This window comes from Myotis nattereri, assembly GCF_964212035.1.
Source record: "Myotis nattereri genome assembly, chromosome: 15".
NCBI lineage: Eukaryota > Metazoa > Chordata > Mammalia > Chiroptera > Vespertilionidae > Myotis > Myotis nattereri.
The window spans coordinates 50371813-50392605 of record NC_138090.1 but is presented as its reverse complement, the minus strand read 5'-3'; the positions used below and the strand labels follow the sequence as shown (position 1 = coordinate 50392605).

The 20793-nt window shown below is 58.8% G+C and overlaps 2 protein-coding genes across 2 annotated transcripts; both read right to left on the bottom strand.

Moving 5' to 3' along the window:
• Window positions 1-4709: 4709 nt before the first annotated feature.
• Window positions 4710-9937, bottom strand: ACP4 (acid phosphatase 4; the record flags this gene model as incomplete). The annotated part of the gene is made up of 11 exons (XM_081108275.1): window positions 4710-4825; window positions 4900-5078; window positions 5306-5436; window positions 6306-6388; window positions 6469-6601; window positions 7540-7635; window positions 7711-7809; window positions 8064-8210; window positions 9489-9575; window positions 9649-9753; window positions 9833-9937. The coding sequence occupies 11 exons, from the start codon at window positions 9935-9937 to the stop codon at window positions 4710-4712; spliced, it is 1281 nt and encodes a 426-aa protein (XP_080964401.1).
• Window positions 9938-18226: 8289 nt separating this feature from the next.
• On the bottom strand, window positions 18227-19222 carry GPR32 (G protein-coupled receptor 32; the record flags this gene model as incomplete). The annotated part of the gene is made up of 1 exon (XM_081107357.1): window positions 18227-19222. One exon carries the CDS (start codon window positions 19220-19222, stop codon window positions 18227-18229), a length of 996 nt encoding a protein of 331 aa, XP_080963483.1.
• Between the last annotated feature and the right edge of the window lie 1571 nt (window positions 19223-20793).

Genomic DNA, 20793 nt, shown 5'->3' with positions numbered 1-20793 from the left:
AAGTAATGGAAAGTGTAATAAGTTGTGTCAATTTTGTAAAGACGAGCACTTCAAACAGTCCACTGTTTTCGCAACTGTGCAACGAGTTGGATGCGCCGAACAATGCTCTGCTATTTCACACTGAAGTGAGATGGTTGTCAAGAGGAAAAATTTTAAAACGTGTTTTTGAGCTTCGTGATGAACTCAAAACATTTTTTAATCAGAAAGCAAGACCACAGTTCGAAGCACTTTTCAGCAATAAAAGTGAACTGCAGAAAATAGCTTACTTGGTTGACATCTTTGCCATCTTGAATGAGTTAAATTTATCACTGCAAGGACCAAATGCAACATGCCTCGATTTGTCTGAAAAGATCCGATCATTCCAAATGAAACTTCAGCTTTGGCAAAAAAAATTGGATAAAAATAACATTTACATGTTGCCTACCTTATCTGCTTTCTTTGAGGAACATGACATTGAACTAGACAAAAGGATTACGATGATAATTTCTGTGAAAGAACACTTGCACATGCTTGCAGACGAAATTTCATTGTACTTTCCAAATCTGCCTGACACCCCATTCGCACTTGCCAGAAGCCCATTCACAGTCAAAGTTGAAGATGTTCCTGAGACAGCACAAGAGGAGTTCATTGAACTTATTAACAACGATGCAGCAAGAACTGATTTCTCTACAATGCCAGTTACAAAATTCTGGATCAAGTGTTTGCAGTCATATCCTGTTCTGTCTGAGACTGTGTTGCGCCTTCTTCTTCCATTTCCAACAACATATCTTTGTGAAACAGGGTTTTCCAGCTTGTTGCTTATCAAGTCTAAATACAGAAATAGACTTGTTGTGGAAGATGTTCTTCGTTGTGCTCTTGCAAAGACTGCCCCGAGAATTTCTGATCTGGTGAGAAAGGAGCAATCTCAACCTTCGCACTGACGTTGGCTTTTTACGCATACTGTCGCAAAATGTGGTAATGTAGTTTACTGTTGTTAAGACTGTTACCTGTGCTACACCATGCTTCAAGACAAAATTTCATTTACTTGTAATTAGAAATAAATATTTAACAATATATAATTACATATTGTTTTTCCGATTAATCACTATGCTTTAATTATGTTTAATTTGTGACAATGAAAATGCTTCCTGCATATCAGATATTTACATTACGATTCATAACAGTAGCAAAATTACTGTTATGAAGTAGTAACGAAAATAATTTTATGGTGGGGGTTCACCACAACATGAACTATATTAAAGGGTCGCAGCATTAGGAAGGTTGAGAACCACTTCTCTAGGGGTTGAAGGGTCATTGCTCTAGGTAAGAACAGAAGAGGCGCCCTCATTCATAGATTGTGTGAATTATGCTAAGGTCAAGGCAAAGGCTGAGCAGTTAGCTGAGCCAGGCCTGCTTCTCAATTGGTTGAATCTTCACAGTAATACTACTGGGTAAGGGGAGGTTTATAAAGGAGGGGCTGGGGGCACTGCAGAGAGACATTCTGTGTTGGGCTGTGCTTGGGGCCCCTATGATGTCCAGCACTGGGCTCTGACCTCTCATGAGGACACTGTGCCTCCTGGGACCTTTGACACCCAGGGGTCTGAGGGGCCCCAGCTCCAGGGAGGTGTTGCAGCTGTAACTGTTTGCCACACCTGGTGCCCCTGTGTCCCTGCCTGCAGCTCCTTTAGTAGCACTCCTTGGGCTTCCTGCTGTTTCCCTCCAAAGCAGTTGTGACCATGGCCGAGAGCATGACTGTGCCGGCGCACCACTACTACATATACACTGAGTTCCTGGCCATTGCACAGCACTTCAAGCAGAAGCCCAACGAGCACATGATCACCTGGATCCTGTGGGTGTGTGACCAAGGCGGCTTGGCCCTGGCCCTGAATTCCCAGGAGCTGGCACTGCTGGGTGACCTGACCAGCAACACCATCTTCAACTGCCTCTACAAGTGTTTGCGGGGCAGCCGCAAGGTGCTACTCACCTGGCCACTGCAGGCCTGGCTCCAGCGCTGGCAATCCTTCCTGCACTTCGAGGTCACCGAGATGCCCTTCGGGTCCTGGACCACCATGTAGCAGTGCATCCAGCTGGCGCACCAGCTGAGCATACTGGAGTGGATCTACCGTGAGCCTGCATCTGGGCAGGCACCATGGCCTACACCTGAGGACAGGCCCTTCACACAGGGCCGGCGTGGGCGCCTGCTGGCACTGGCCAGGTCCTCCAAGATGCAGCTGGCGCTGGTCGGCCTGCCATTCAAGGGCATGACAGTGCTGGAGGTGATGATGGAGGTCCAGGGCAGAGAACAGCTCAGGGACCACCTGAGCTGGCTCCTGAGCCATGACATGTCCAAGGAGAGGGTGGACAAGCAGTCCACCAAGGTCCTCCTGGACCTGTATGTCAAGGAAGCCACACGTAGCCGCAGCCTCCCAGCCTACATGCTGGAGGAGGAGCAGCCCCCGCCTCCACGCTACTCCATCAGGGCCTGTGGGTAGGAGCCCATGGCTCCTTAACTGCCTCTGGGCCCTATCTAGGAGCCCTAGTTTCCAGGGCAGGGAGATGCAGAGTCCCCTGAGGGACCGCCCACCTGTTTTGTTTTTAAGATGTAAGAGTTGAGTATTTTTTAACGTGTATATATATATATGGAGCTAGAAACATCGATGATGAGAATCATTGATTGGTTGCCTCCTCCATGCCCCCTACTGGGGATCCAGCCTGCAAGCCGGGCATGTGCCCTTGATCAGAATCGAACCAGGGACCCTTCGGTCCACAGGCTGTATTCACTGAACCAAACTGGCTAAGGCTGACCTTGAGTTTTTTATGGGCAGGCCACCCTCACCTAGTTTTGAGGAGCCCAGAAGAATAAGGTGTCCTTGCCCCAGTAGCTACCTCATGGGTGTCACTGGCTGGCCACAGTGGTTCTGTAGAGAACCCAGCAGGCCTCTTACATGTCAGCTGAAATAGCATGTTGGGTGGGCACCCCTCGGGCCCCCAAAGCACTACCGGCCCAGCGGGGAGACCCCATGGCCCACAACATGAAGTTTGCACTGTTTTTGTTACTTGTTAATGCATTGTTTTAATACTTGAAGCATATACAGCACTTTGGTTTTAAGCACACTCTTCTCTGTTGTCTTGATTTTTCTCTTAAGACTATTTTGTTTGTAACGCCTTTCCCTTCTGAAGCCAGCCTGCTGTTTGCTCACCTGGGGAAGGGACTGCCAGGCCAGTCCCAGTGTCTCTAGCTGCATGTGTGGTTTCTGGCCAGCGTCTGGGTTAAATGTTGGGACCAGGAATCCCGCTGAGGGTGGGGAGTGAGGGCTTAAATAGTGAGCATCACTGCATATGCACTGTGGTGCTTGACGCGGCCCCCCTGCAAAGCCATTTCCAGAACCCTCATGGGGCAGGGTTCTGGACATGCCTGTCTCCGTGGGCCCTACTTAGAGAGCTATGCTCCGTCAAGCCCTGGGAGCCACCCCCAGCAGCAGGGCAGGGAAACCTAAGGACTCAGGCCTTCCCTGGGTGAGAAGTAAGAAGCAGTGCCCCTCCCAGGACCAAGTACAGAGGGCATCTGGGTGTGGCTGCCTCGCTTCTAAGGCCTGTTCTAAGACGATGGGTGTGATGGGGTGGCAAGGCTACCTTCAGAGTCCAGGGCATGGTCCCCTGCCCACAGTGCTGGGAATTGGGTAGACCTGGCTTTCTCCTCTCAGTCTAGGGGGCTCTGCACCCTGTTTTCCCCCGTTGGAAGGTCCTGGTAGCTGGGATCGACTTCTAGCCACAACCTCTCCCCCCACCCCACCTCCAGCTCTCCAACTCTACCATCTGTAGTGGCACTGAGTGAGTGGCTGCCTGCTACACACCAACACCCCCGCCCCCAGGGCTCTGACCTGGGGTGTTCACACACTTGAGCCTGATGCCTGGCTGGTGGGAAGGGCAGTGGCTGCAGGAATGTAAGTGCTGTCTGGGTCCTAGATCCACTGGGCCCACCAGCCACGTGTGGCCGTGAGCCATTGAGATGTGGCTGGGACCTGAATCTTACATTTTATTCAAATGGCCGGATGGCAGTCCGGAGAACGGTCCAGCCGCACCTACTCTGCTGGTCCTGGGAGGTTCATTTCAGAGGTGCTACGGTCTGAGTCTTGACGCGCCCTGAGATGGGAGCCCAGCGGCCTGCGGCTTCCCGAATCACACAGCCTCAGGCTTGGTACTGAGCAGCCTGGGGGCCGGGCTTAGCTCTCCAGATACCAGACGGGCCTGACCCCACCCCAGGAGCTTAGAGGGCTGGAGGTGCCACTTGTCCCCTGGGTATCAAGTCTAGGAAAGCTCAGCCTTGTTTCTCACACCACAGGTGCCGTACCTGCTAATACCATCCCGACAGAACCACCACATGCCATCATGCAGGTAGAGAAACGCATCAGCACGCCCCTAGAGGCACCCGCACACACCAGTACAGATTGCACGTGTGCATAGGGGCCTGTCAAACATGCAGATATGTGCCATCACATGCAAAGTGTTCAAATACCTACACATGAACTGCATGTGTGCACAAGCCATGTACGTGTGTGCACACAACCACTTGTGACTTCCAGGCCTGGGAGCCCGGTGTGCCCGTTTCCCCCCCCACCTCCCTCCCCACGCACAGGCGCACACAGAAGTCACGGAAGCTGGTACAGCGGGTGAGCACACATGTTGGGGTCCAGGGTCAGCAGTGGGGAGGGGATGCCCAGTTTCGCGGCTCACACGGGGTCTCCCCAGGCCCGCAGGCAGCCGGGTCTCCAGGCCAGCAAGCCCAGCCCTATGCAGAGCGCCGCCAGCAGGGCCACAGCCCCAGCCAACAGGGGCACGACGGTGGCTGCAGGGAGAACAGGAGGGGTGAGTCTCAGGACTTGAACCCTCCTATTCCCACCCCAGCACCAAGGGCCTCACCCGTGGGAGTGGGAGGCTCATGGGTGCCGTGGCAGGGGATCCCGTGAGCTGGAGGCCGGGCCGGGGCGGTCAGCTGGCGGAAGCGGCCTAGTGGGCAGGGGGCTGGGCACCCGGGGAGGCTGAGGCTCAGGGGCAGGCCGGTGGAGTCGTTGCGGTAGAAGAGGGAGATGGTGACGTTCCTGCAGAGAGAGGAGGCGTGGCAGCAAGGCTCCTCACCTCCCCTGCCACTGACCTCAAATCTACAAGCATCTGAATGGAGGAGCTGGGCTCCTGGCCACCCGTCAACCTCCTGATGGCCTCCCTGGCCAACTCCCCCTCCAGGCCGGTGCCGGGCAGCCCTCTGCCTGCCACCATCCCTCCTCTGGAGAGCTCTGCCCGCCCGTTCCCAGGCGCCACCCCTCCTCACCCTGCATCTTTGTCGTCGTCGAGGTCCCCCAGGCTCCTCCGGAACTCGAAGCCCAGGCAGGCAGCATAGGGCGGGGTGTGCCCGTCGTAGAGGCCCAGGGCCCCCTGGAGGGCCAGCAGGGTGCTGTCGTGCTGCCGGCAGATCAGGGCTGAGCCAGCTCCTCTCTCCTCCCCTGACGACCTCTTTCCCTGCGCTCTAGGCTCCTGCATCCAGCTGCCTCCCAGACGTCCCCAGGCCCCTTAGGAACCCAGCCCCCAAAGCTGCTCACCCTGAAGGCAGTCCCACCCGGTACAAGGAATCATTTAATAAAGATTAGTCAAATGGCCCTGCCGGCGTGGCTCAGTGGTTGAGCGTCAATCTGTGAACCACGCAGTCGAGGTTCAATTCCCAGTCAGGACACATGCCCAGGCTGTGGGCTTGATCCCCAGTGTGGGGCGTGCAGGAGGCAGCCGATCAATGATTCTCTCTCATCATTGATGTTTCTATCCCTCCCTCTTACTTCCTCTCTGAAATCAATAAAAATATATTTTTTTAAAAAAACATTGGTCATGGCCCTAACTGGCTTGGCTCAGTGGGTAGAGCATCGGCCTGCGGACTCAAGGGTCTCAGGTTCAATTCCAGTCAAGGGCATGTACCTTGGTTGCAGGCACATCCCCAGTTAGGGGGTGTGCAGGAGGCAGCTGATCGATGTTTCTCTCTCATCGATGTTTCTGACTCTATCCCTCTCCCTTCCTCTCTGTAAAAAATCAATAAAATATATTTAAAACAAAACAAAACAAACATTGGTCATGGACGCAAAACATGATTGGGCAGCTCAATTCAACAGCCTGTCCTCCTAGAGGAGCTGAATTCTTTCTCAGAACACCATCTCCTCCCTCCTTCCAGACACTATACCTCTAGTGATATGTCTGCAGCTATGAGTTACCCACTGGTCTTCCTCACCCCAGTGGCCACCCCCCTCATCCCTGTGCCCTCGCCGCCTCCCTTGCCAAAGACTCACAGCCGAGTACATCACCATCTTGAGGGGCAGCCCCAGGCGCTGGACCCGAGAGAAGTTAGCAAGGATAGCGTCCAGCAGGATCCCTGAGGGGGCAAGACCAGGGTGCTAAGAACCCCCAGAGGGAGGTGCCCAGCCTCCCACCCTCCCCCACCCCAAACCTCACCCCCTGTCAGCTGGGCCTTCTCTGCTGCCCGGGGTGGGCCCACGTGGGCCCCAATGTCCAAAGCCGAGATCTGGGCTAGTGTCTGCAGGACGTCCGGGGAGGCCCAGGACGGGAGGGGGAGGCCGTGGGCTCGCTGGGGAGAGACAGGGAGGGAGGACAATGCGACCGGATGTCCCGAGCTCTTCGTGGTCCCCTCGCCCTCCCAATGTCGGTACTTGTTCCTGCGATCCTCTCTCCGCCCCCATCAGAACCCTGCACAGCTGGGGCTGGCCAGGTCAGGAAGTGGTGGCCTGGGCAGTAGCAATTATTTACATTAATCACCATCACCCCACAGTCCAGCAGCTCTTCCCTGAGAGCCTTGGGGCCAGAGGTGTTTCAGAATTCAGCCATTTGGGATTTTGGCCCCGTCCCAGGCTGCCAGTACCACATACCTCCTAGCATCCCGTAGGGTCTGGGCAGCCCCCCAATCACACACATTGCTAGTCCCACTGTGCGGTTGGGAACATTCCCAGCAAGTGGGGGAAGCCCAGCTTATGAAGAGCATCAGGCCGTGCCAGGGGCGCTGGTTTGGGGCGCTCTTTGGACGGTAGAACCACAAAGAGGAATTGCAAACACGTAGCCTTGGGCCTGAGCGCCGGCACATGGCGTGGATTAACCCATTTCGATCTTCACAGCAACCCCAGGTGGTGGTCCCTCGGTGTCCCCAGCCCCATGGTGCACATGGAGAAACTGAGGCCCTAAGGCAGCGGTTCTCAACCTGTGGGTCGCGATCCCTTTGGGAGGGTCGAACGACCCTTTCACAGGGGTCGCCTAAGACCATCGGAAAACATATATGTAATTACATATTGTTTTTGTGATGAGTCACGATACTTTCATGACGTTCAGTTTGTAACAATGAAATCGGGGGTCCCCACAACAGGAGGAGCTGTGTGAAAGGGTCGCGGCGTTAGGAAGGTTGAGAACCACTGCCCTAAGGGTTAAGGGGCTGGCCTGCGGGAGCATGGCTGTTGAGCTGCAAAGCTGGGATTTGAACTCAGCTCGCCTTAGCCACTTGGCTGGGCGGAAGCTCACCTGGCACATCAGTGTGTCCAGAACCTTCCACGCCCTGCGGAGCGGCTCCCCAACCAGGGACAGCCCCGTGCAGTTCTCCAGGTGAGCCAGGAAGTCCTGGGTGGACAGGGCCAGGTGAGTCCGGAGGACCGCCGCGCCCGCTCCCCGCCCCGTCCCGCCCGCCCTGCTCACCGTCCAGCCCTCCAGCGCCGTCTGGTACTCGGCGGCCTCCGTGGCCTCCCGCAGCAGCTCGTGGTATCGGGGACAACTGCGCGTGGGGAACCTCAGCAGCTGGGGGAAACTGAGGCTCAGAGAGGACAGCAGCACGACTGGGGGTGGGGGAGTCAGGGCTGTGGCCCGTCTCTCCCAGGCCTGGCTGCCCAGCAGGGGGACAGGGCTCACCCGTCGGGACCGCTCTGCCCCAGGAGCTCCTGCTGCTCCAACTCAGGCTCCCGGGAGCCGCCCGCCAAGCCCTGCACCTCCTCTCCTCCGGCCTCTGCCTCTCTCCGTGCCGCCCATCCCCGGCCCTGCCCACACCCCCTGACCTTGTCCTCAGTGACAGGCACCGTGTGCACAGGGATGGGCCTCCAGGCGGCCTCAGGGCGCCCCGGGCCGGCCTCGGGGAACAGCCCCGCCAGGTTGGCCTGAGCGCTCTCCAGGGTCCGGTCGAAGTCCGTGCTGCGGACATACACCTGGGGTGGGAGGGGCGGGCGAGGGGGCGACGGTCACAAGGGGCCCACAGTCGGGGTCAGAGGTTAGCTGCAAAGCTTTGGGTTCACTCTGGAGTTGAAAGGGGTCAGGCGTCAAAACGTCAGGTCCGATTTGAATGTCTGAGCTTCCGTGTTGGAAGCTGGAATCAGAGGTCCATGGCAGGAGCAGCCGGGTTGGAGGTCAGAGATGGGGTGGGTGTGTAGGGTTAAGGGGGTCGGCTGAGTCATCAAAAGTCAAAAAGGGCCGAAACCGGTTTGGCTCAGTGGGTAGAGCGTCGGCCTGCGGACTGAAGGGTCCCGGGTTTGATTCCGGTCAGGGGCATGTACTTGGGTTGCGGGCACATCCCCAGTGGGAGATGTGCAGGAGGCAGCTGATCGATGTTTCTAACTCTCTGTCTCTCTGCTTTCCTCTCTGTAAAAAAAAAATCAATAACATATATTAAAAAAAAAAAAAAAAGAAAGTCAAAAAGGAAGATCAGAATGGATGCTGGCTGGAAGCTGGAGGTCAAGATTAGGAGAGCGGGATGGAGGACATGGGGTCAGAGTTCAGTACATATCAGAGGTCAGGGGTCAGGAGGAACGATCCTAATTAGGGGATGGCAGACGACAGAAGAGGAGATAGGAAAGGAAAGATTTGGTGAAGGGCAGAGGTCAAAGGCTTGAGGCCAGGAGGGCACGTTGATTCCATGAAGGTTAAAGACAGACTCGGTCAAGTTTTGGAGTGCGAGGGTGGAGGTCAGAAGGTCCGGCTGGCCGAAACCGGTTTGGCTCAGTGGATAGAGCGTCGGCCTGCGGACTGAAAGGTCCCAGGTTCGATTCCGGTCAAGGGCATGTACCTGGGTTGCAGGCACATTCCCGGTGGGAGATGTGCAGGAGGCGGCTGATCAATGTTTCTCTCTCATCGATGTTTCTGACTCTCTATCTCTCTCCCTTCCTCTCTGTGAAAAATCAATAAAATATATTTTAAAAAAATTAAAAAAAAAAAAGAAGGTCTGGCTGGTGTTGGCGAGAGCGAGAAGACAGAGGTAAAGGCCAGAAAATAAAGCTGGAATTGATGGAGGTCAGGGGTCAGAGGTCCAGGTGTGACTCAGATTGGGACGAGGTCAGAAGCGGACGCTGCGAGATCAGAGATCAGACACAGCAGCAGATCAAATTGACGGGGATCAAAGGCCAGAGGCGGAGGCCCAAGGAGAGCATGGGAGTCAGCAGGGGGCAGAGGTGGGAGGTCGGGGGGCCGGGTGAAGGTCGACATGGCAGTACCTCCTCCCGCCGGTACTCGGGGCTCAGAAAGGCCTCGTAGCGGCTCCTCAGGAAGCGGCCCAGCTCCAGCTGCTGGCGGACCCCCTCCTGGGGACAGAGCAGGCTCAGCAGACCCCTCCCCGCCCGGCCTCACCACTCCAGCCCACCCCCAGCTCCTCACCGAGGTCAGCTGGCCCAGGCCGCGCGGCCACAGCGTGGACACGGCCTCCTTGTGCGGGTCGGTGGGGTAGGAGGCCAGCGGGGCCCGGTCCCCATGGCGGAACACCTGGGGAGGGGACCCACCCGGTCAGGGCCGGCCTGGGGGAGGGCAGGGGAGGGGACCGGCCGGGGTGGGGGCGCCTCACCACAGCCACAAACACCAGGGGTCCTTCCACCAGGGCCTGGGGCAGGAGCAGCAGCAGGAGCAGGAGCGGTCCGATGGCGTGGCCCCGGAACCCTGGTCCGGCCATGTCCACGCAGCCAGACGCTGAGCTCAGCCGGCCGTCTGTGCCACAGCCCCACCCGCCCATTACCTCCCAGCACCGCACGCGAGCAGGTCCCAGCACGTTCCCCAGCCGCCGGCTCCCCCGGGCCTTTGCCAGCCTCGGGGTTAACCCGTGGACTAATCCATTTCATCGTCATCACAACCCCAGGAGGCGCTCGTAGGATTATCCCCAGCCCCCGTTGTGCAGAGGGGGAAACTGAGGCACGGGAGGGTTAAGTAACTTGACTGAAGGAATACAGCTGAGGGGCAGGCAAAGCCGGGATTGGAACCCAGGTGCCTGTAAGCTGGGCCCAGGAGCAAGGAGACCCCCACCCTCGCCCCACATCCCAGACCAGTGATGGCGAACCTATGACACGCGTGTCAGAGGGGACACGCGAACTCATTTTTTTGGTTGATTTTTCTTTGTTAAATGGCATTTCAATATCTAAAATAAATATCAAACATATAAGTCTGTGTTTTACTATGGCTGCAAAGATCAAAAAATGTCTGTATGTGACACGGCACCAGAGTTAAGTTAGGGTTTTTCAAAATGCTGGCACGCCGAGCTCAAAAGGTTCGCCATCGCTGGCCTAGAGTCTTAATGTGATAAGGTTTAGGCAGATGTGAGCGAGGCAGTGTCTTATCAAAACCAGGAGGTGGAGGTTCAATTCCCAGTCAGGGCACGTGCCCAGGTTACGGGCGCGATCCCCAGGGGGGGGCGTGCAGGAGGCAGCCGATCCATGATTCATCTCTCATCAGGGATGTTTCTCTCTCTCTCCCTCTCCCTTCCTCTTTGAAACCAATACAAATATATATACACATATTTTTTAAAAGACAGGCCCCATCTCAAGATCTGTCACGGAATCGCCTCTGCCAAGTCCCTTTCGCCAGGTGAGGGAACGTGTTCGCAGGCTGTGGGATGAGGGCGCGGGCATTTTAGGCACATGATTCAGTCCACCACAGAGGTAAATACCCAAGAACATCCTGGCTCCTCCTCCAAGGCCCGCCGGCCCCTCCCATCCACGTTCTGCCCTCCAGGCAGGACCCTGAGCTGGCCCCCTGCCCTCTGCATTCTGGCTGGGGTCAGCCATCCAAGGACACCTTTTGGCTGTCACGTAGCTCCCGACTGGGGACCCTGTCTCTTGGGACTCGGGCGACAAGGACCCCTCTCCTGCCCCTTGACGTCCTGGAGTTGTGTATTAATTCGTTTGCTGGAAGGCGGCGTTGCTGGCTTCGTTGGGGTTCCTTGACCTGTGGGCGCTCGCTCCCGCCTCCATCGTCCCTGGCTCTCTCTTTTCCTTACACTTACAGGGACACCCATTATGGCCTCACTTTAACTCGATTACACCTGCAAAGACCCTGTTTCTAACGTCACATCCACAGGTGCCAGGGCTGAGGTGTGAACAGACCTTGGGGGGCGGGAGGGGCTTGATCCGACCCCCAACAGGGTGGTAGCAGCTCCCCACCTGTGCTAAGCCGGGGCGCTGTCCCTCCTCCCTGAGCACGGTCCCTGCATTAAACTCGCTCCCGTTAAACCCCCGGGGGCTGTGCCGGCCGCTTTCTGCTGGGACGGGGACAGGAGACCCGCTCCGACAGCTCAGGCACTGGCTTCATACGCACACTTTTTCCCCCACACGAGGTCAGACCGGGCGTGCGTTCTGTCACTTGCACTTTTTGGCAAATGTCTCCTCCTCTCTCAGGCCCCCTGTCCTCTGGAATGTCTGCGATTTCCCCCCCAAACATCATTTCGGGCTGCTCTGTCCAAGCAGGACCCCGTTCAGGTCGCCCGTTCTGGTCATGCGTCTCTTAGGGGTTTTTTTTAAAATAGAAAGTCCACTTGCCTTCGGGGCTCTGTCTGTCTGCTCTGTGTACGGCTCGCCCTGTGGGATGCCTCGCCTCCTGGAATTTTCCGGTTGGCGCTCTGACGCGTAGGTTCCCAGCCGAGTCTGGCCTTGCCAGCGGCTGTGCTGAGGGAACCCGCTGGGGACACTGAATTGGCAAGTGCTGGTCGCTGCTTCGAGGGGAAAAGCATCATGGCATTCACACCTATGTGCAGGGCGTCCCACAACGTATCCCATTGAACAGCTGATCGCTCCGTGCGGACAATTTGTAATGATTTTGAAATGTGTTTTAATAACCACTGCCTTAAGAACTCTTCAAAGTGGTTGTATACATTTTGGGGTGACACCCTATATATATATTTGATGTAGATGTAGAGATACATAGATATAGATAATAGAGATAGAGATAGAGATAGAGATAGAGATAGAGATAGAGATAGAGATAGAGATAGAGATATAGCCCTAGCTGATTTGGCTCAGTGGGTACAGCATTTATGGGCCTGCAGACTGAAGGGTGCCCGGTTCGATTCCAGTCAAGGGCACATGCCTGGTTGCAGGCTCCAACCCAGTAAGGGGCTTGCAGAGGCAGCTGATCAATGGTTCTCATCATTGATGTTTCTATCTCTCTTACTCTCTCCATTCCTCTCTGAAATTGATAAAAACATATTTTTAAAAAGATATAGATATATAAATACAGATACAGATGTAGATATGGATATGGATATAGAGATAGATATAGATAGATATAGATATAGAGATAGAGATATATAGATAGATGTGGATGTGATTGTGGATGTGGACATGAACGTGGACATAGACGTAGATGTAGGTGTAGATGTGGATATATCTCCACAAATGCCCTGACAGCGCCATGGCGTTCATTCGGGGCTTGGAGATAGCTTTGTGAGCAGACGGATTCGCAGACGCGGGCCCGTGGGTAGGAGGTGGACTGCCCAGGTTTCTCCCTCCTCTGTGTTTCCGGTCACCTGGAGGTCCGTTCGAAGGGCGTGAGGGACACAACGAGAGTTAGGTGTCTGCAAAACAGCAGGAGGGGGCAGAGTGGAAGCCGGCGGCAATGACCGGGGAGGGAGAGGGGCTGTGGGAGCCGCGGCTCGGCCCTGTGGCCAGAGCTGGGGAAGCCGCCGCCACGGCTGGTGTCTGCCCCTTGTGACGGCCGCTCCAGCCCCTAAACGCCACCGGGCTCTGAAGTCCAGCCCAGGCTTCTGTGGCACCTGCCGACCTGCGACCTGCGTCTGGCAGACGCGCTGGAGAAAGCAGCATGGCCCCTCACTGCTCAGGCCACAGCGCCTGCCGGACCCACAGCTGCTCCTGGGCCCATAGCTGCTCCCAGACCCACAGCTCCTCCCGTGCCCACAGCTCCTCCTGGACCCACAGCTCCTCCTGCAGCTCCTCCTGCGCCCACAGCTCCTCCTGTGCCCACAGCTCCTCCCGGACCCACAGCTCCTCCTGTGCCCACAGCTTCTCCTGTGCCCACAGCTCCTCCCGTGCCCACAGCTCCTCCTGCGCCCACAGCTCCTCCCGCGCCCACAGCTCCTCCCGTGCCCACAGCTCCTCCCAGACCTACAGCTCCTCCCGCGCCCACAGCTCCTCCTGCGCCCACAGCTACTCCTGGGCCCACAGCTCCTCCCAGACCTACAGCTCCTCCCGCGCCCACAGCTACTCCTGGGCCCACAGCTCCTCCCGGGCCCACAGCTCCTCCTGCGCCCACAGCTCCTCCCGTGCCCACAGCTCCTCCTGCGCCCACAGCTCCTACCACGCCGGCCCTTGACCTGCCCCCCTCAGCCCTCTGTGGCTCCCCAGCCCCTCCAGTGAATTGGGACAAAGTCCTCGGGGTGGTGTTGGGTGGAAGTCGGCGGCAATGACCGGGGAGGAAGAGGGGCTTATCTCAAATGTCCTGGTCCCAAGCTCAGCTACCCCATGGGGCATTTTATTTTCAATATTCTTGCTTGATATCAGAGAGGAAGGGAGAGGGAGAGAGAGATAGAAGCATCCATGATGAGAGAGAGTCATTGACCTGCTGCCTCCTGCACACCCCACACCGGGGATCGAGCCCGCAATCCCGGGCGTGTGCCCTTGACCGGGAATCAAACCGCGACCTCCGGGTTCACAGGTTGACATTCAACCACTGAGCCACACCAGCCGGGCCCCCATAGGACATTCCTGGCCCCCAGGCCTCTGCCCCAGTGTCCCCTCTACCCAGAATGCCCTTCCCCATCACCACGGCTACCATTCTGGTCTCCTGGACAACCCCCTCAGGTTCCGGTGACTGGCTGGCCTCCCCTCTCTGACCCAGAGGCCCAAGAGCAGCAGAGGGAGAAGGAGATCAAGTGACCTTGCCCAGCGGGCTCATGGCCATGAACTTTCAAGAAGTGAGGGCGGGTCGGGTGGGACAGGGAGGGCGGGCAGGGCCGGGAGGGGCTGGGTCCTGACCTCCCCCTCCCCCTCCCCGTCCCCACAGAACGTGACCCTGGCCATCGCCGTGTTCACCATCCTGGCCTCCATCTACTTCTTCAACAAGGTGAGCGCGGGGAGGAGGCGGCGGGCGGCTCTGTCGGCGGTCCCCGTGCCAGCGTCCTGGCCTCCCCTCTCCCACATCCCTGCATGTCTGTGTCTCCTCCCCTCTTAGGCTCAGCGATGAGGAAGTGAAGAAACAGGGCAGCTTAATCCAAGAGCCCGGCCTCTGCCCCGACCATGACTCTGGCCTCTGAGACTTAATAAATGAATCAGCATAGCCAGCTCTGTGCCAACACCGTGGGGGACTCTGTCCCAGGGCCAGGCCTCTGGGTCTGAGGGAGGAGGGAATGAGGGAGGAGGGGCTGGGGGCCTGGGCTCCTGGGTCTGAGGGAGGAGGGGCTGGAGGCCTGGACTCCTGGGTCTGAGGGAGGAGGGGCTGGGGGCCTGGACTCCTGGGTCTGAGGGAGGAGGAGGCTGGGGGCCTGGGCTCCTGGGTCTGAGGGAGGAGGGGCTGGGGGCCTGGACCCCTGGGTCTGAGGGAGGAGGGGCTGGGGGCCTGGACCCCTGGGTCTGAGGGAGGAGGTGCTGGGGGCCTGGACTCCTGGGTCTGAGGGAGGAGGGGAGGGGGACCTGGACCTCTGGGTCTGAGGGAGGAGGGGCTGGGGGCCTGGACTCCTGGGTCTGAGGGAGGAGGGGTTTGGGGCCCATATTCTCAGATTTGAGGGTAGGGGCCCAGAATTTGAGCTGGGTTTTGAGGGGTGAGTAGGAGTTTGTCAGGAGTGTTCAGAGAGGAAGAAGTTATTCCAACTTTGGGTGCAAGAGCACAGAGAAGAGAAAGAGCAGGGCTGATTCACCTCTTGGCCCCAACACACACCGCTCTGCACAGCAGATTTCATTTCTTCTCTCCGAGTCCCGGCTTTCTTATCAGACAAAGATCAAAACGTCTTTGTCCCCTGGGCCCAGAAGGCCACCGCAAGGACGGCCTGAAACCGAAGACGAACGTGGGCATCGTAAGCGTCTTTCTTTTCTCTTAGCAAACTTATATTCAACCTTCAAAACCCACCGTCCACGCCCCTTCCTACAAAAGATTCCAGATGCCCAGGACAGAGTCAGCCCCGGGCTCCCGAGGTCACGGGCTCCCCCACTCCCTGCCTCCGTCCCCAGGACCTGGCTTGCCCTGGGTGAACCCTCAGCCACTTTCTCACCCGAAAAGAAACCATTGCATTTCACCTGGAGATCCGAGAAGGCGCCTTCTTCACAGGATGAGCGAACATGCTGGGCTTCCCGGCAAAGGACCAGCAAAGTCCAGTTCGGGGTAGAATCATGGTTCCGCTACCGTGTCTGTCGGCTAGAGATCGCCAACACTTGGGGCCAGTGGTTCCGCACACTGGGCACTTGCGCCCCCTTGAACGCTCGGGCGTCCTGGTTCGGACAGTCTGACTTATAGGAGCTTTGGTTGCAATGCTCCGAGTCACCACATGGGGGCGGTGTTGGGCCATTTTCCCAGATGAGTCCGGCTCCTGGAGGGAAGTGGGGTTCCGCAAAACCAATACTTTGAGACTGGGGAAGTGTGTGTGTGTGTGGGGGGGGGGGGGGGGCGGGGGACGCTCACTGCTCCCACCCCCACACTTCCCTGGCTGGCCTACCTTGGACCCTCGCCCCAACCCCCTTTTCCTTCCTCCCTTCCTTCCTTCCTCCCTTCCTTTTTTTTTTAAAATATATTTTTATTGGTTTCAGAGAGGGAGGGAAAGGGGGAGAGAGATAGAAGCACCAATGATGAGAATCATTGATGGGCTGCCTCCTGCACGCCCCCCCCACCCCCCACCCCCGGGGATGGAGCCCGCAAGGCAGGCACGTGCCCTGACAGGGAATCGAACTGGGACCTCCTGGTTCATAGGTCAATGCTCAACCATGGAGCCCCCAATTTCTATTCTCTACCCCATCACAGGGGTCTCTCTACACCCAAAGTTGACCCTCTCCCTCCCTGCTCACAGCCCTCCTATGGCTCCCCTGTCCCCCTGAGAATTTCTAGTCACAGTCCCGCGGCCTGCGTTGAAGGCTGTGTGCACTGGCTTCCTCCAGGCTTTCTCTTTAAAAAAACATCCATCCAGCCGGGCCAGCGTGGCTCAGCCGTTGAGCGGCAACCTGTGAACCAGGTCATGGTTCAATTCAGGTCCAGGGCACATGCCCGGGTTGCAGGCTTGATCCCCAGTGGGGGGCGTGCAGGAGGCAGCCGATCAATGATTCTCTCTCATCATGGATGTTTCTCTCTCTCTCCCTCTCCCTTCCTCTCTGAAATCAATTAAAAATATATGTATATATATATATATTTAGAATTCATCCACCTCCTCAGCCCCCTCCATGGCACAGCCTTACCCACAGATAACTGAGAGATGGTTTTGCTTTTTTAAATGCCATGCCCCAGTGCCTTTGCACATGCTGTGCCCTCTGCCTGGAGTGTCCTTTCCCACCTCTGCTCTGTGTCAGCCCTTCCAGAGGCTTCCTGGGAAATCCCTCCCTATCAGATATACCTCCCACCCCGTCCCTCTACTCCTCTCCCCTCCATCTTCAGTGGCTACAACTGGGAGTCGAATCAGACTCCTGCTGGACCCGCAGCGCGAATCTTGGCTGTCGTGTTTATAAAACGATTTATTGGCAAAGAGCTTGGTCTTGGCGTCCCCTGGGCCTTGCCAGCACTGAGTGCTGGGCCCCGGGGAGCTGGCGGCTGCATTTTCACAGCCGCAGGCCGTGGAGACCAATGGGGCTCAGCTGGCTGCGGGCTCCCTGGGGGGCTTTTCAAATTCCCAGCGCCCACCCCGCCCCAGCCACCACGAAATCCATAGGGCCCGCGGGTGGGGCCTGGGCGTCCAGAACTGTAAAAACTCCCCGGAGATGCAGGTCCGAAGGAGCCGCAGGCCGAGGGCGTTGCGGCCACACGTTTCCCAGGACAGAGAGCGGCGGGTGTCCGGGGCGGGCACTTCTGAGCTCACTCCTGGGACACATCGGAGACGCCAGAACGTGGAGCAGAAATTACCCTTTCATTTGGGACCATTTGGGAGTTTGAACTCGAAAGACAACAGGGTCCCCGGAGCAGGATGGTTAGGAGGCACCGATAAGCCAGGTGTGAGCTCAGGCCCTGCGTTCCCCGGTCCCTGGGGCCAAGGCGTCTGGGGTGCGGGGGATCCTCCGGTTTTAGGCCTGAGAGCCCCACGTGCGGGAGTCCCGGGTGGGCCGTGAGCCTGGTCCCACAGTCCTACCCCGCGTCTGCATTCCCCGCCCGCGGCTCTCCGTCTCTCGCTGGACTGTGTCCCTGTCCATCCGTCCGTCCGTCCGTCTGTCCGTCTCTCCCCACTCCTCCTCCTCCTCCTCCTCCTCCTCCTCCTCCTCCTCCTCCTCCTCGGCTTCGGCCCAGTGCCAGCTCCATCCGTCTGTCCCGGGGCCCCCCCCTGCTTCAGTCTCTCCCTGGGCCTTTGTCTCCAGGTCTGGTTCTGTCTCGTCGCCCAGGTGGTCCCTCCTGGCGGCTGGACCGTCTCACCCCGCCCCCTCCCTGTGGCGGCCTGGGCCTCCTGGCTGCAGGACCCCATCACCTCTGCGTCACCCACTGCTCGCCCCAGTACCTCTTCTCCCACTTCACCTGCTCTCTTCTGGGTCCCGGTCCCCCTCCACCTGGGTCTCCGTCCCCCTCCACCTGGGTCCTTGTCCCCCTCCATCTGGGTCCCTGTGCCCCTCCATCTGGGTCCCTGTCCCCCTCCCTCTGTTCTCTGTCTCCTTCCTTCCAGATCCCCTCTCACCCCTGCTTCACCTCACCATCTCTCACTACATCTACATCTAGTCTCACACTCTGCCCCCCTCCCCTCACTGCCCCCTCCCCTCACTGCCCCCCCTCCCCTCACTGCCCCCTCCCCTCACTGCCCCCACTCCCCTCACTGCCCCCCCTCCCCTCACTGCCCCCCCTCCCCTCACTGCCCCCCCTCAGGTCCCGGCAGGAAGGTTGGACCTGCATCCCCATCGCCCGACCCCCCCTGCCTCCTCCCCAGACCCTCCCCTGGGCAGGACCAGAGGGTCCCCCACAGCCGCTGCCTGAAGGCCTGGTCCCCGTACACATAGAGCAGGGGGTTGAGGCAGCCGCAAGCCCCCGCCAGGGCGAGCCCCAGGGGTCTGAGCAGCACCCAGACCTCGGCCAGGCCCAGACAGGCCTCTCGCGGCCCCAGCAGCCTCAGCAGCATCAGCAGGTGGAAGGGGAACCAGCAGAGGAAGAGCAGGGCCCCCGAGGCCCAGGGCAGCCCCAGCAGCGGTGGCCTCCCCCCCGTGAGCCCGGCCAGGCGCAGCCGGGCCCGCAGGAGGACGTGGAGGGCGCCCAGGACCCCCAGGGGCACCCCAAAGCCGAACACCAGCTGGTTCAGCGCCACGCTGGACAAGTGGGGCAGCCCCCTGGCCGAAGTCCTGTTCTCAGGCTGGGGCGGGCCCCCACAGCCCCCGCCCCGCAGGCCCTGCGCCCCCAGCGCCAGCAGGAGCAGCCAGAACGCTCCGGCCCAGAAGGCCGCCCTGCGGGCACCCCGGTGGCGCAGCGCCCAGGCCGGCCAGAGGGTCGAGGCGCAGCGGTCGGCGGCCCTGCGGGCCAGCAGGCGGCCGCTGGCGTAGAAGGTCAACAGGGCCAGGCCGGGGTCCAGGCGGCAGAAGGCCGCCCCCAGGGGCCAGCAGGACGGCGTCCAGGTGGCGGCCAGCGGCAGGAGGACCGTGAAGGCGACGTCGGTGGCGGCCTGGTGGCCGAACCAGGCGGCGGACAGCGCGGGAGGCAGGTGGGGCCCCGCCGCTCGGATCACCAGGCCGCGGCTGGCCACCTCCAGCAGGTAGGCGGCCAGGATGGCCAGGGAGTAGGCGAGAGAGAGGGCAACCGCCGAAGGGCACACGACTCCAAAGGGTGCCGGCCGCCGAGCCTCCGAAGGGTCCTCCATGGGCCGCGGGGTGCTGTGGGGACCCGCGGGCCTCTGCGTTAGCCTGTCCCACACCCATACCCCCCTCTCCGGCCCCACCCCAGACGCCGTCCTCTCCCCGTCTCCCCGGCACCCCTCAGTCTCACTCTGACTCTCTCTGCCCTGTCCCTGCGCTCTGTCCCCACAGCCCCGGCCCAGCCCAGCCTCCACCGGCCTCCCTGCCTCCCGCTCCACCTCCCGAGCTGCCCCTCCCCGGCCCACAGGCCTCCCACGGCTCCCCAGGTCCCTGGACAAAGTCCCAGCCCTTCCACGGGGCTGAAACCCCAGTGGCTGCCCCCACCCCCGCCTCCTGCAGCCCCTCCTGCCCTTGAACTGGCCCTTCCCCATTCCCGCAGGGGGCCTGTGTCCTGGGAGGGTTGCAGGAGCTGCTCGGTGGCCACTCCTAACAGCTCTGCCTTTCAGACGGGGAAACTGAGGCTGGGGAGGGAGAATCAGGTGCTCAAAAATCAAAGCAGACAGAGCACAGGCCCAGCCCGGATTTGAACTCACGTCTGTGCGGCCTCAGAGGCCTGGATGTTAACTGGGGGACCCGCCCTTCCCCCCCCCCCTGCTGTTTATGGGCCTCCATTTACCCACGCGGTGCCTTTGCTGGTTGTTCTGGACTCACCAGCAGGCGGGGGGGCGGCGGGGCGGGGGCAGGCGTCTTCCAGGGCGTCTGACCAGGAGCCGGCAGCCGGATCTCCCCTGGAGGACCCGGGCGGGGCGAGGAGGAGTGAGGAGCGGGCAGCTCACAGTGGGCAGAGGGGGGAGCGGGAGGCAGGGCCCAGGTGGAAATCAGAAGGGTCTGAGCATGAGCCGGGGTTTCCCCACCTGTGGACTGAAGGACTGCGCTCTCTTCCAGGTGCCCCAGGACCAGGTCTGAGCCCCTCAGCCTGGCATCTGCAACCTGGCCTGTCGTGGCCCCGCCCACACCGCCAGCCTCATAGCTCACCACGTCCCTTCCTTCCGCTCTGGAGTTCCCAAAACAAGCTCCATGGTTTCACGCTCGCGTGCACACACCCAGCCTCTGTTCCTCATCCTGGACCACTTGGCTTTACCCCATTGTTTCAGCCGGCGAACTCCTACTCATCCTCCAAAACCCTATTGGCTGCCACCTCCCTCAGAAAGCCTTCTCTGACTGCTGCCCACCCATCCAGACAGGATCAGGTACCGCCTCTCTCCCCCCCCCCCCCTCTCTCTCTCTCTTAAATTATTTCTTCTTCTTCTTCTTCTTCTTCTTCTTCTTCTAGAAAGAGAGAGAGAGAGAAACATTGATTTGTTGTCCCACTTACTTATGCGTTCAAGGGTTGTTTCTGGCGTGTGAACTGACCAGGCATTGAACCCACAACCTTGGCGTAGTGGGATGACGCTCTAACCAACTGAGCAACCCGGCCAGGGCTCACCTCTCTTGCACGCAGGGCCTCTGAGAGTGGGTTCCAGCTACACCCCTTCCCAGGATCCGTCCCTCGCTCTTGGCTTAACCTTCCTGCTCTCCCTCCATTGCCCTGACAATCAGGCATCACTTAAACTTCCCATTTTGTTCCATTGTCTCT